Source organism: Metopolophium dirhodum, chromosome 1, assembly GCF_019925205.1.
Source record: "Metopolophium dirhodum isolate CAU chromosome 1, ASM1992520v1, whole genome shotgun sequence".
Lineage (NCBI taxonomy): Eukaryota > Metazoa > Arthropoda > Insecta > Hemiptera > Aphididae > Metopolophium > Metopolophium dirhodum.
In genome coordinates, this window is record NC_083560.1 from 114992752 (window position 1) to 115008572 (window position 15821).

The 15821-nt window shown below is 29.2% G+C and overlaps 2 protein-coding genes across 2 annotated transcripts; both read right to left on the reverse strand.

Annotated features, from left to right (window-relative positions):
- Positions 1-4794: 4794 nt before the first annotated feature.
- Positions 4795-8006, reverse strand: LOC132952193 (SCAN domain-containing protein 3-like). Its single transcript, XM_061024394.1, has 3 exons — positions 6923-8006; positions 6236-6779; positions 4795-5152 (listed from the first exon to the last, which is right to left on the reverse strand). Exons 1-3 carry the CDS (start codon positions 8004-8006, stop codon positions 4795-4797), a joined length of 1986 nt encoding a protein of 661 aa, XP_060880377.1.
- Positions 8007-10464: 2458 nt separating this feature from the next.
- LOC132952200 (putative nuclease HARBI1) lies at positions 10465-10950 on the reverse strand. Its single transcript, XM_061024408.1, has one exon. The coding sequence runs from the start codon at positions 10948-10950 to the stop codon at positions 10465-10467; it is 486 nt and encodes a 161-aa protein (XP_060880391.1).
- Positions 10951-15821: the final 4871 nt, after the last annotated feature.

Below are 15821 nucleotides of genomic sequence, written 5' to 3' on the forward strand. Positions count from 1 at the left end.
TTAAAATAACAACTTTTTGTTTTAAAATTTTAAAAATAGTTTTTTTAACCATTTATTTTGCAGTTATTATTTTTTTTTGGAACTGATCGCCCCCCCCCCCCCAAAAAAAAAAAAAAATCCTAGATACGCCACTGGTTTATAGGCCTATGGTTTTATACTATACTTATATTTAGAACATGAATAATGACGTTCTATACTATATATTACATTAACTTAAAACATAATATATAAAAATATAAAAATATGTTTAGAATCGATTTAGTTCTTATGAATAGTTCAACCAATCAGAGGGCAAGACGTGAAAACAAAATTCGGCTGTCTAATCATATAACACGCAGTAAGTGCAATTTACTAAATTATTTAAGAGAAGGAGATTAATGAAGTTGCGCTGCATGTAGATGACGTTTATTTGTATGCAATTATTATTTTTAAGTTACCAAAGAGATTTGAAATATATAATTTAACAATATTTTGACCTCATATAATTATAGTCCTTTTTAAACTAAAAGAATGTGTTATATAATTTAGTTGCTGTATTAACAATCCGTAAAAAAATATATTAAAACACAGTAAGTGGTGATCTTTCTGTGTTTATAATTCGGTAACTGAATTTCTGATTTATCGGGAAAAAAAGCAAAACACAACAAGAATACTAAAGTGTTTTTAATTTGGTTATAAAATTATACATTTTGAATAAATAGTTAAGCATACACACTACACAGTAAATAATTACAGGTTACTATAACATAATATTTTATAATACCATTTTAATTTACAAATTCTTTAAATAAATAACAAATTTCAAATTTCAATAAAAATTGTATTTATTTTTATTACAAATATGAATTATTAAATGTATATAACATAATTGAAACTCAACCACAAAATAAATGTATAACATGTATGTAAAACTTCAGTCTTATAATTAAGAATAACTAAATAAAATAATTGTTTTCTGGTGACACTAAAAAAAAAAATAAAGCATTATAGTTACAAATAAAATAAAATTGTATAGTTTAATAACTTTTTACCTTATAACCAAAACATGTTAACAAACTTTGGTGATATAATTAAGAATACAATTAAAAGAAATCATGTACATGTAATGTTTATGTAATAATTCTACATTTAATGTTTGACAACAAAATAACTGAAGTAACTTGTAACAACTTATTTTAATTTAAATAAATTGTAATCATTTTAACATAGTTATAAATAATTCAAATAGTGTACAAAAACATTAGCTATAAATCACACTTTATATCCTGGTAATATTTTAATAATATTAAAAAGATAAAAATTAAATTACTAACGAATTGGATAACCAAAATAAATCAAAATCTTCATCATGTAATAAATCTGTAAAAATGTCTTCTATTTTCTGGCATCAGTGGTACAAGAGTTTTTAAAATATTTTTTTTCTTACTACCGTTTATACTTTGTTGACTTTCTTCATGAGTTGGTAGACAATTGATATTCCTCAATGTACTTTTTTCCAAAAAGCCTAGTTTAAACAGATCATCATTTTTGTACTCAAGACAATTTGATCCTTTGACAAAACATACCATTACAACCAGGGCCGTATTTAAAAATTTGGCGTCCTTTTATTATTTATGCCACCCCCTCCCACCACAAAAAAATTAATTATATTAATATTACACATATTTTGTCATCCATGATCAAGATTATTTAATATTAAAATCTAACTTATATATTAATAAATGAAAACCGTTTAATAGTAAAAAAAAAATTAAAATCTTTTTTTAATTAACAAATTATAACATAATAAAATATATAATTTTCTTTCCTGTTCCTGTGAATCCTTTTTATATTGATCATTAGCTTTGTTGGCTTTAATTTAATGTAATACAAAAGTTTGATTCTGGATTAGTTATATCCTGATTAAGAATTTTATACTCCTCACAATCATCAGCTTTAGGTTTAAAGATATATTTTGTTTTTTAACTGTTGTTCTATACGTTTCTGAATCACAATAATTTGGATACTTGGTTGTAAAATTATCAAACATAACTTTTGTGGTGAGTTCACGAGGTAGATATCGTATGTTAGGTGCATTATGCCTATAATAGTTATGAGAGTATATTATGAGTATATTATGAGAGTTTATGTGGTCTATAATAACTTGTCTTTCAATTCATCAATTCGTGGCATAGGTACCTCGGTTTTCTTTAAGCTAACTTTCCACAAAAATCCTTCTCCATAATAGCCAGCAATTCAGTAACAACAGAATCATTTGTATAGCCTAATGCTTGTAAAAATGTAGATTTGCTAATTGCTATTTCAACTTTAAATTCTGGATGGGTAAGTGTGTAAAGTCTGATTTTATTTTTTTTACAACTATTATTTTCATTATCATTAACCTTCATTATTTTGATGGAAGCCAAATGAATACATTTTGACATATATTTTCGTCGGTCAGTATAATTCAGTTTTCAAAACTCAGACCAAATAGAAGCTTACACTTACCATTGCACGTTTTTAGGATAAGAGATGTTATCCATTTGGTTTTGATTTTTTATTTTTGACAATTTAATATTATGAACACGTTTTTCATTGCCTTTCATTCTACGTTTTCTCAACCCTGCGATTCCCTCTTCCACTGAAAAATCTTCAACAATATCAGGTACAAAAATATCTTGTCCATCATTCAAATTTGGAGTGTCAATAAAATCTGCAAGTGTAATATCCGATAGTTGGTTGAAAATACATTTATGTCAACTATCAACCTTCATAAGAATCCTGGCTAGTACAAGAAACATTTAAAGTTTGAAATGGAGGGACATAAACAGGATTCTTAATTGAATCGTTACAATCTGAATGTATGTTTTCGTGTTCATTTTCTTTTTAAAAATTCCCAAACAAATTGTTTGTATTAAATGATTTTGGTACAAATAACAACATTTTTAACTAAATTAAAATATTATAATATAATTATTAGCTAAATTACTAATTGAATAAGTTGATCTTCAGTCACGAGACCAGCAGACGCTGGGCTTAACGTCAATGAATATGTGTGGTCTGCTATGATAAATTTAATGCTTATTACTATTATAATGTGTTTGACGTTTGTATTTAAATTGAAAACGTTCAATGAAAGTTTAGTAGGCTATATATATAACTATATAATTAAATATTTTAAAATCAATTATCAATCATGAAACACAGTAGGTATGTAACATTTAAAAGTATATTCTGTGTTATTCAATCTGTAAGATAATTGGTTAGAAAATCAGTGAACAATGATAAAACACAGCAAGTACACTACACCTACCTACTGTTTTATAAATTGTTTTTTGATAAACTTATAAAAAAAAAGTGGAGATACTTATTTTAGTGATTAACTGGATGTTAGTAACAAGAGTGGGTGCAATAAGCCCAGCACGACATTTCAAACAATCTATAAAAAAACAAAAGATAATAATAATCTATCTACAAACATGATCGTTTACCAGGACAGCTAGTTATATATATTTAGATATTTTACAGTATAATCAGTGCTTCTCAAATTTTGTTGTCAAGAGGCTCCCCAAATGTAATGTTAAACTGTCAAGGCGCCCTTAATCAAAATTATTAATTGTTATTTCTAGATTAGGTATATTCTAAAATTACATGTACTATTTCACACAGTACATGGTAGGGAACGGAAAGGTCTTATCAATGTTTTTTTGAGTCCGCCCGCTTCTCACTATTTGGCATGACAACTAGCGCTTTATAGCGCTTCCGTGTTAACCGGGAGAATAAGGGACTAAATGACAATAGAGAACAAACCAATTTCGAGGGAAAATCGAATATAAACGGCTTTTATTACGTTATTCAGACACGATTACACGAAAGGTGAGGTGTGAGAAAAGACGAAACGGATGAATAAAACGAAAAAAATTCCGGCTGGTGGCAGTCTTTGCGATCGACATTGCGACCGCTACGACCGGCACACGAATATAAACCACACACTGGCGGCTTCGAGTGACGGAGAGCTAATTAAATATAATAAGGGGAGAAAAGGATCAAAAATCGTCAAAATCTGGTAAAAAAGAGAAATTTTCAAAATTGGCAAAATTATAAGAGATGATAACGCAGCCACTGCTACAAAATGTTCTCATTGAAGTTCTTTATTAGCTGCGTCGCCCCTGGCCGAAAAAAATATGAACTGCTTATTATTTTTTTCAGTTTTATTTATTTATTTTAAATATGGAATCTCTAAACCCTTTGAAGAGGAAATGGGATTGTAGTTTTGAGCACTCGGAAAAATGTGTACTTTTAGAGATCATCAATCGACACTTCGGTGTGATCGAGTCCAAAAGACTGACTGGGTAAATATGAAACTTAAAAACCAGAAGTAGACAACTATTGCAGAAGAATTTGCTGCAGAAACCTCAACCTGTCATAGAGACTCTTAAAAACTCAGTCCCAAAAACGCTGTAGGAGAACCTTAAGAGGAAGGCTAAGATGGCGATTTCTGTACAAGTGGATAACCTATATGGCTGTATGGCACAGATAGTATATCTAAACGTCATACACCATGTACATATTAGGGGGGGGGGGGGTTGTAGATAGTAGATTTTTTTTTAAAAAAGAAATTATTTTTAAAGATGTTTGGTGGGGAAAGGGGGTAAGATTAAGTTAGGTTTATGAGTAAAATATTTAAACTACAAATTAGACGGTTTAACTTATATTTATAGATAATGCACGTTGGGAAATAATTTAGGCTCATTGATTATTTAAATAATATACTTTATTCATAATTCATAAATTAGAGTCTAATAATATATTAGTTTACAGTTTAAGATTAATTCGTCGTGTAGAGTGCTTTGCCATTTCATCTAATACCAAATCTGGTTTAACTTCGATATCATTATGTATGTTTAAAGTAGCCATTCCATTAAGTCTCTGCTGTCCTGTAGTGTTACGTAAATAATTTTTCAGCCTTCTAAGTGTAGAAAACGATATTTCTCCTGTAGCAGTTGTTACTGGCAATGTAATTAAGATTTGTAATAGTTTTGATATTACTGGGTACACTTGAGAATCACATTGGAAATATTTATCCAACACAGATCTTGAGTAATGTCTGACTGATCCCTGGTTATCACAACTTTGGTACCATAAGTCTAATTCTTCCTTGGGTACACTAAGTCTATCTCATTTTTAACCGAGATAAGTTAATATGTTTTTCCCTATTAACTTTTAGAGTTAAATGCATTGGTTTTAAACACCTTTATTATATAGCCTATAATGTTCTTAATGTTGACTTAACTATACTATTAACAAATTTCAAATTAACTTTTCATACCTATTTTATTGTTGGATAAAAAAAGACAGAAGAAAGTTACCGATGAACAGAAAGTGTTACTAGTCTCACTACTAGAAAACAATCCCCGATTAGTTTCAGGCAAAATTTGGTGCGGATTTTAGTTTTGACGACTCTATTAAAAAATGGAAAAGTATCATTTCTGAACTTGAGTCATGTTCAACTGGCCCAAAAGGGAAAAATCACTGTGCATTGTCGAAGCTATCAAAACTTTTTTATTTTTTTTAGCTTTATACGACACGATTGATTTATTTTTTTAAAAACCAAAATATGACGAATATAAGTCACGACCTTTTGAAATGAGAAATTCGGGAGGGATTTCTCTTTTATTTTTTCGAACTGTGCCTACCATAGTTGTTTTATTTTGGAGTAAATAATCTGCTAATGGAAAACTAGTAAACTAATTGTCAAATGTAATATTTCTACCAGTATTCAAAATTGGGTTTGCTAATCGTTTTACAACGCAAGATGCAGCATTATCAACTAAAAATGGACCATCTGGTTGTTTACCAGCATAAAGTTCGATATTGAGTGTGTAATAATTAATACTATCTACTCTCTAGCAAACATTTTTAGTCCATATTTTGCGGGCTTATTTGGCATATATACTCTAAAACAGTGGTTCCCAACCTTATTTATTCTACGCCCCCTTTGTAGATTTTCAAAAATTTCGCGCCCCCCCACATATAAATTGAAAAAATTATAATTTTTTTGTTTACTTTACATTTTACAAATAAACTATATAATATTTAGAAAGACTACTTTTTTATTGATGATAGTAATTAATTGTAAATAATATAGTATTATAATGAAATTATAAATTGACGTGAGTAATTAATTAAATTAGTAAAAAATATAAATAATAGAATGTATAATAAAATTAACATTTAATGTGAAGGCTGACAACACTTTTCTTTGGACAATTTTTTAAAGTTCGGCACGATGTTTGATAAAGAACACCTCAAGTCAGATTCGACATCCAAGCGATTTCTATGTTTGGTTTTTATAATGGCCAAGCTGGAGAACCCAGATTCACATAAATAAGTCAATGAAAATTGTACAAGGACTTGTAAGGCTTCATTTGAAATTTCAGGATAAATGGGTTGGTATTTTACCCAAAACTCTTCCAAAGAGCTGCCACTGTTAAAATCAATTTTTGCACGTGAATCGTTCTTCAGCTCGATTGCCTGTTCTTGAAATGTATCCGGCAATGTGTCTACGTTAGCACTGAATGGACAACTTGTTAGCGTATATTTCCAACTTTCGTTAGAAAAATCCGGAAAATATCGCATGAATTCATCAGTCAAACAGTCAAGATGTTCAATCACTATACTTTTCAATCCAGCAAGACAAATAGATTTTTCCTCATCAGAGATAAGTTCGTTCAATCGACGGAAAGACGAAAAATTAGGAGTCTCTTTGTTTACTCGGCGTTTCCACAGCTGTATCTTTTCTAGAATTAGTTTATAGAATCTTTGGCGGTTATAATATTCGTATTCCTCCCTTGTAATTTAAGATTTAGGTTATTAATAGTTTCAAAAATATCTTCTAGGTACGCAAAGTAGAATGTGAAGTTTTCATCGGTAAAATTCTCACGAAGATTGTCTTTTCCTAATTGTAAAAGCATAATTTCAACTTCAGATTTTAATTCGTACAAACGTTCAAACATATTCCCTTTGGATAACCAACGAACCTCTGTATGGAATAATAAAACAGAATGTTCCGCGGACAGCTCTGAACAAAGAATCTTAAAAAGACGCGAGTTAAGTGCACTGCTTTTGATGGTGTTAACAACTTTTATACATACTTCAAGTACATTTTTAAGTTCAGATGGCGTTTTTGCAGCTAACGCTTGTCGGTGTATTACACAATGAGAACCAATTATTGACGGGTTTTTATTTTTTGCTAGGCTTACAAAACCCGATCTTGACCCTAGCACTGCAGGTGCACCGTCTGTACAGACACCTACAACATTTTTCCAAGACAAACCATTCTGATCAAAAAATATGTCAATGGCAGACAAAACGTCACTGCCTTTTGAGGTGGAATTTAAAGCCTGGGAAAATAGAAGTTCTTCTGCGATGGACTGTTCATTTATAAAACGGCAGTAAACTAATAGCTGGAAACAATTGGCCACATCAGTTGATTCATCACACTGGATTGCAAAGAATACGGAATGTTTTAATTTATGAATCAACTGATTTTTAATGTCCATAGCTAATTCATCTATACGTCGTTTCACTGTATTATCTGAAAGAGATAATTGAACTATTTTCCTTTTGCTTTCTTCGCCAAGTACTATTTCAACAGCTTTAAGTATGCTAGGTTTAATTAATGTTTCACCCAAGGTATGGGGTTTCTTTTGCTGAGCCACCATGAAGGCGATGTGATATGAAGCTTCAACAATTTTTTCATTTTTCTGTTGAAACTCACCGGTATGGTCAATTTTCATTTTACTTAAAGAATTTTTTTTAGCAACAAAAAACTCTTTAGGTTTTCCTTTTAGCATCGGATGAGCTGTGGTTAAATGTCGTTCTAGTCGACTAGGTCGGAGGGCATCGTTACTTAATACAACGTGACAAATAACACACTGAGGCTTTTGGACACCATATTTTTCAATGAACGTAAAACCAAATTTGACATAATCATCGATATACGTTCTTATTTTCGGAGGAGCCATTACTTTGATATACGTGCACTCGCTACCACTACGTACTACGACACTGACGTGCACTGAGCAACTGTAAAATAAAACTAAATCGAGTCTAAACTAATCTAATAGTTTTTTCCCCTGGCTTTTTCTTATCGTACTGATTAATTTACGGACGATGTGGCATGGTGCACTATGGCTAAACACTTGTAATCTTTATCGATTACTTTATCGACTTTAACGACCCTATATTCTATAACGATAACCAGTCTTTATTAATTTTTCATTTTTTCTCTTCATTTTAAATATAATAAAATTTGATAAATAAAAATTTTACTTTGTGATGACTGCTTGCGCCTCCCCAGCGATGTGTATACGCCCCCCAAAGGGGGCGCGCCCGAAAGGTTGGGAACCGCTGCTCTAAAAGAACAATGACCTCTGAATGATTGTAATTTTTCGTCAATAGTGCAGTATTCGGAAACAGTATATGTATTTTTACAATTATTTACAAATAAATCAAATATATGTCGAATATGAGTCAAATTATCAATTTTTTTCTTATGTCTCTTCCTCGGATATCATCAAATCGTATACAACGAAGTAAAAAACGGACTCTATGCTCCGACATAACACATGCTAAAATATCTACTCCACACCCATCTATTTTCCAAAGATCCTCAGTGGATCCGTGATTACATTTTATTGCTCCTAAAATAAAATAATAAATGATAAACAATTTTAAAATTTTTTTGAAAAAAATTAATTTACCAATATAATATGCCTAAAAGTGCTTTGATTTCGCGAACACATGTTTCCGAAGCATCTCTTTCTCTATTGTAATTAGGTCGAACTTTTTCAATATATATATTTGTCATTTTTACTATATACTAATAACATCCAACACTCCAAAATTGTTTTTGCACTTTTAGCTATAAGTTTAACTCCTGCTTGTTCTGTAACTTTATTAGACTTCGCGATTCTTACACGAACATTTGGTTTTCTATTCCATTTTGTTACGTCTTTTCCAATAAAAAATTTGCGTCTCATAGATATAGGTAAATCATCGTCAGATTCATGGTACGAATATTCAGAATCTGATTCATTAGAAATATTTCCGATAGAACTTGCACTAGAAATTGACTGTTCTGTATCCGTATTTTGGTCATGAGGTTCATATTTTGGTGTATTATTATCATTATCATCACTTGAAAAGCTTCCTAATAAATCATCTTCTTCTGTGCTTTCTTATAGATACTCAATCCGCCGTCTCTCAATTTCGTCCATGTTTTTATAATAATAATCAAGAGAAAATGAAATTGAAAAAAAATGTAAAATAATAAATTAATATTCAGTCGCGCGGGGTAAATATTGTCCAAACGAATAAATTGTTCTCGACCCGCATGCACCGAACAAACTAAAATAGTTTTGATGAAGTAAATGTCATTATCGAATTATGATGTGATTTTGATAAGCTAATCGTAATTACGAAACTATATTACAGATAATAACGGAAAAACACGTATTTATAAATAAACTTGGAGATTATTTACCCCGCGCGACAGGTGACGGGTTAAGAAAAAAAATCTAAACAAGGTAAACGTGAGTATAATTCGGACAGCAGTCCCAAAATATAAATATAAACTATCAATTAAAATAATATAAACTTAATTAACATTTACTAATGATGTTTTTTTTTAAATTTTTAGTTAGTATTTGTGTGTTGATTATTTAATTATTGTTTGAAAAGTTAATGTTTTTCAGAGCAAACTGAAATTGATTATCCCATGTATATGGAGCAAATGTTACAAATTGAAACGAGAAAGGCCGTTGCACTTGAGACATTAGTTATAATAGCAACAAATATACTAGAAACACTTACTAAAGATAAATAGTTTTATATTTATATATTTTTATAATATGCATTTAGATTAGACATGATATTTTACCTAAATGAAATGAAGACTTATTAATATTAATTTACGTTTTTAAAACTGTTAAAAGTATTACATTTTTTATTTTCTTAAAAGTATTATAAAGTATAATTCAGTTAAAATATATTCAGTGATTTGTTATAAAAAAATAATACAATTTAACCATATACTTTATACATATCAGTATAAGGTCTACAAATTTAACGAAATTGATTTACAATTTGGCTCCTAATTTACTGTCCTAGTCTATAAAAAGAATTACGCCCTCTACCAATTTCCTCATTTTCATTCATTGGAATTAGTCTTTCATATTCAATATCAAGTTCTTCGGGTAAATCTAAATCAGCCAAATTTGCTTGTTTACACATATTATGAAGAACACAGCATACAATTGTTATTAATGAGACAAATTGTGGACGATAATGTAACATGCGATGCTTAATTAAACAACGGAAACGTCCCTTCAGCTGTCCATTAACTCTTTCTATAATTGACCTAGTCTTTTTATGGATTCTATTGTAATTTTCTTCTTTTGAATGTGGTTGAATTTCATTTTCTTAGAAAGGTACCGTAAGAAATGGCTCTAATGGATAACCTTTATCTCCTAACAGCCAAGACTTAAAAGTTCCTTCTTCATATTTGTCTTTTAAATAGTTCCTTATTTCACTATTTTTCCAAGTAAATGAGTCATGTGTCGATCCTGGGAATTTAGAGTTTACATTTATTATTCGACATGAGGCATCACAAATCAATTGAACGTTAATAGAATGTTCATTTTTCCGGTTGACATACATATATTCTCTATGAATAGGATCATCAGGTACTGACGCAATATAAATATGGGTGCGATCAATGCACCCTACAACACCGTGTATATGATATTTTTCATAAAATTGAGCTCTTATTAAAGGAATTTCATCATCAGATGGAAACTGAATCCATTGGTGAGCCAGATTTGTAACAATTGCTTCAGTAACTATGTGTACACAGTTACTAATACTTTTTTGGCATACTGCTAATGTTAAATCTTGTGCTATTGACATCTGGTATCTACCTTGAGCATAAAATCTCAAAGCTACAAGAACTCTAACTTCAGGACTCAATGATCACTTTCTATTTTTTATTGGTAAAAAGGCATTATATCATTTACTAAATTTCTTACCAATGTTTTATTTAATCTGAATAATATCACAAATTGATTTTCTGGAAGATCAAATGGATCAATCCTATGTTTTATTGGTTTTTGTATTCTAAAAAAATGTATACCTACATACTTTAGATTAATGACTTATTTGTAAGACTTTTATTAAACCTATATTATGTTATGTAGGTGGATCTGATATCTTCTATGAAAAACACACAAATAATGAATCGTTCTTTAAACTTTAGAACTAAGAATGTTTACTAAATTATGTAGATTAGAGCCATACCTAGTAGGCTATTTATTAGATAGGTAATAGGTAATAGGTTAAACTATTGTAATAGTTACCCAAATTATATTAATAGTTTTATAAAGTTGTTGAGTAAATGTATTTAAATACTTTTATAGTATTTAGAATACTTATAAAATTGTATTTAAATACAGATACAAATAAGTACATCCATTAAGAAAGTATTTCAAATACATTTAAAATTATTTTAAGAAAAAGTATTTAAAAACAAATACAAATACTTGGTATGTATTTAAATACTTTCATTTTACTATTTAAATAAATGCCAAGTAAGTGTATTTTTTAAATACTGTTTTTTAATAGATGTATTTGTAACTGTATTTAAATACCTACAATTTCAAAAGTATTTTTTACAAGACTGAAAAAAATAAGAAAATATGAGAGATTTTATATTACCTAATTGGAAAAACAATTGTGGTTAAGTACCTACCTATTTATATTAATAGTTATTTTAATAGTTAATAAATAATTATTAGGTATCTAAAAAACATAACTATAGGTACTTAAGTCTCCGATTTATTTGTTGGATATGGATTCCAAGTAGGATTACATCTATGGTAATAAAATAGTATTAATATAATAGGTATAATATTATGTTAATTTAATTTGTCATGAAATAAACAATAGAACAATGGATGCGACGAATGCTTATTAAATTAATTATCATTTAATATTAATATAATTATTAATCACACTCTCTCAAAATCATAACATAATTATTGATAACACGTATATTTTATATGTGTTAAAATTATGATTAACATAAATTATCACATTAATTTGGTGCTATAATTCAGTAACACGGGTCGGTACTTCAAAATTAACAATATGGTGTTATTCAGCAGTATAACACTGTGATTATAACCCTGTGTTATATTAACACATCTCAATACTAGCGGGCCTGATGTGAAAAATGTTATAGGACCCCTGTGGCCAGTACTTGTACTCCAATATAATGAATAAAAGTTAGTGCCACAACTAACCTTTGGTAGACCCCCAGGCCCTAATGCGAGAAAACATTTTATGGCCTCCAATGTTTAACAAATTTCCAAGCTATGTAGTAGTTATGTTGGTTATATTAAGTCCATCGTATTTTTAAACACATATCCAACAATACATGAGTTATCAGTAGTTAGGAAGTCTAGTTAATTAAAAAGCAATTCATTCACTAAATAAAATGTAATAGGTATGTTATTTTTTCTTGATTTTAACACAATATTATACTAAAATTTAAATAACAAAAAATAAACTATCAACAAATGTTATACAATGATTTTATTTTAAAGTTTTTTTTCTATATAGTCTTCATATTTGCAGTCATTTATACATTTTTCCAGATCAAATTCATTTGTCCTTGATTTTTTAATATTAAATATACTTATGCAGTTAATCTCTTTTGTAAAATTGAATTCCAAAGATAATGTTTCAACAGTTTTAATTTGGAAAATGACATTTTGGCCATAGTGACAGTAACTGGAAGACTTAAATACCTATATAATACAAACAGTAAGAATTTCACTGTAAAGGGATGAAAGATGATTTTCAATAACAAAAAATGTCAATTCTTGAATTGTTTGAATTATTTGTTTTTCGAATAATATCAAAATAATATCAATCTATCATAATTTATAGAGAATGTATATTTTCTTTTTTTTTCGAATAGTAACTTATTTAATTTTTTTTTTTTGGTGAAGGGCCCATTGAAATATAAAACCTAGACAGGGAATGCAATGCATACCTTGTGTCCCCCATTGTTGCGGCTTTGGTAACATGCACTCAGTTTCGGCTTGTTCTTTGCCATTGTATTTCGTATTATTCGTCCTCTGATAATTATTACTATTGTTACGTAAAAAACTACTTCTGTTGTTTGAATTTTCATTTCTACGCCTATGGTAAATTGAGGGGTTGAGCGCAATAGTGGCCTATTCCATCAAGTGGTTAATGGGGGTAATACACGTTTTCAATTTCTCTGAAAATTTAATTAAAAAATTTAATATTTAAAAACAAAATAAATTTAACCATTGTTTCATATTAAATATTGATACATCTAAGACATAGTTCTAAGAGTTATTTGGGAACAAAACATACAAAATTCTCCAAATTTTTGTTGGATAAGCAACTTTTGCGCTCATGCATAGTTATTGTTTACCATAAAATATGTTCTTAGGCCAGATATTGTAATACATATAAATACAATTTATGACAATATAACCCAATTTAAACCTTTCTTCAAAATAATATATGTTATTACAAATGTATCTAATAAATAAACAATGCATCTTTTTTTTTATTGTAATAAAATAAAATCACAATAAAAACCATACTATTACAATATATTTTAAATTACCATGTACATAAAAAAAGTTCAAATTAATAATAGTCAAGAAAATACATTTTTTAAAAAGTAACAATATTATTTTTTTTTTAGATTTTTATAAAATTCGTGATGTATAGGAGGAATAAACTTTAATAATTCCATGAGATCATTATATTTTTCATTACTAATTGCCAGCCCATTAGGATATAATTGTTCTAATTCTTTTGGTTTAGCCATTATACGTTTGGAAAAATTGGCAGAAAGAAATGCAACAAAGACATTATTTTAATATTTAAAAAACATTTTGTATGGTTTATCTTTTACAAAGGATATCCATTGGATTTTCATCCATTCTACTTTTTCTCCATCAGCATTAACTTTTCTATTGCATATATCTTTTTCGAGAATTACAGTTGATTTAAAATCTTCCTGTCTCATCTGAATAACTTTAAATTGATTTTTTTTTCGAGCACTTATTGTAAATTTTAACCAGTTATTTGGTACATACATTTCTGGGTGATACCTTTTTTCTTTTTCAATTACTCCAAAATCCCTATCACAGGCCAAGTAAGAGTGTCCTGAAACTAGAAACTTATGATGTATTTCAGTGGGTAAATAGTCATTTGAGCCAACTACAAAATTCCAAATTAAGGCCATTTTGGTATTGCGATTTTGTCCTCCACACTGATCACTATACATAATTAGTTATTCGGACTCACAAGTCACAATTAAAAAAATGTAGACAACTACTAACTATATTATATTTTACGATAACACAAATTATTATGATACCACAATGGCTTATCAAACAATTTGAATATAATATTATGATTACAACAGTGGCCTATTCCACACACTGTTGAATAGGTCATTGTTGCTTTATCACGAAACATAAAATATGTTAATGCAACAACTTATATAGTGCTGCCATCTAGTTTTAAAATAAAAAAATCGTAAATAGGTCGTTGTTGCATTATAATATTTTTAATTCTTAACAAGATTATATCATTATCTCAATTTATGAATTTTTGTGGGTTAGGCCACTATTACGCTCAACCCCTCAGGTATCCCTCTCCGTATTATATTCGACCTCTTCAGCTTTTGATAACTGTTTAGCCATTTCAAGGGTTTTCGGATTACGTGATTTTACTATCGTCCTAATCGGTTCTACTAATCCTTTAATAAAGTTTGCTAGCGTTTGTTCCTTAAGTGTTTCATGTATAATTTTTGCTTCTGTATCTATTTTACCTAGTGTACTGGCGGTACATAGTTGGTACAATAATTTTTCTACTCTATGGCTATAATAATTTACATCTTCGTTATTGTGCATCCTAATAGAATTTAATTGTATTTGTAAGGTTGAAGCCGTAGCTGTGACCTCGAATGCGTCTGTTAAATAACTTTTTATACATGTCCACTTCGATACATTTTTATATTTAATCATTTCTAATGCTCTACCTGTTAACCTTGTAGTAATATACTTGACTAACGTTGGTGCATTTGCCTCCTCTACTAAGCTTACTGCCATGTCGCATGCATTTATAAACTGATAAATATCGTCTATTCCTGTACATAGTGGTATTAATTTAAAAGCGTCTTCTAATCTTATAACCACCATTTTCTTTGCGCGCTTTTTAGTTGTATAATCTAATGATTGAAATTCAAAACTCTCTGTAACGGTACTACGTGTAGTAGTAGGTTTAAGTGCTGGGCTTGGGTTTCTACTTGGGTTATCTTTTAACTGGGCTTCTAACTGGCTTTTCAACTGGGTTGGGCTTCTAATCGGGCTTAATAATTAAATTTGTCTATTCGTTTCGTTTGATTCGTCTTCTACATTAGTGTTATACAATGAAGTAGCTACGTTCAAGGGAGATGTACCTTCTTTGTCCATAAATCACTTCACCACTTATTTAATACGTTTCTCACAATAGTAATAATTCAATAAACAACCTTTAATATAATAATAATTCAATAATACCCTTTAATTCAATAAAACTTCAATAATACCCTTTAATTTTAATAAAACATCAATAATACGCTCTCAATAAATTCAATATAATTTTACGTTTTACACCAATATACCTATGCTCGACTACTTAACAATACTTTTGTTTTAATTATGTTGCATACGTCTATGTAACAAATT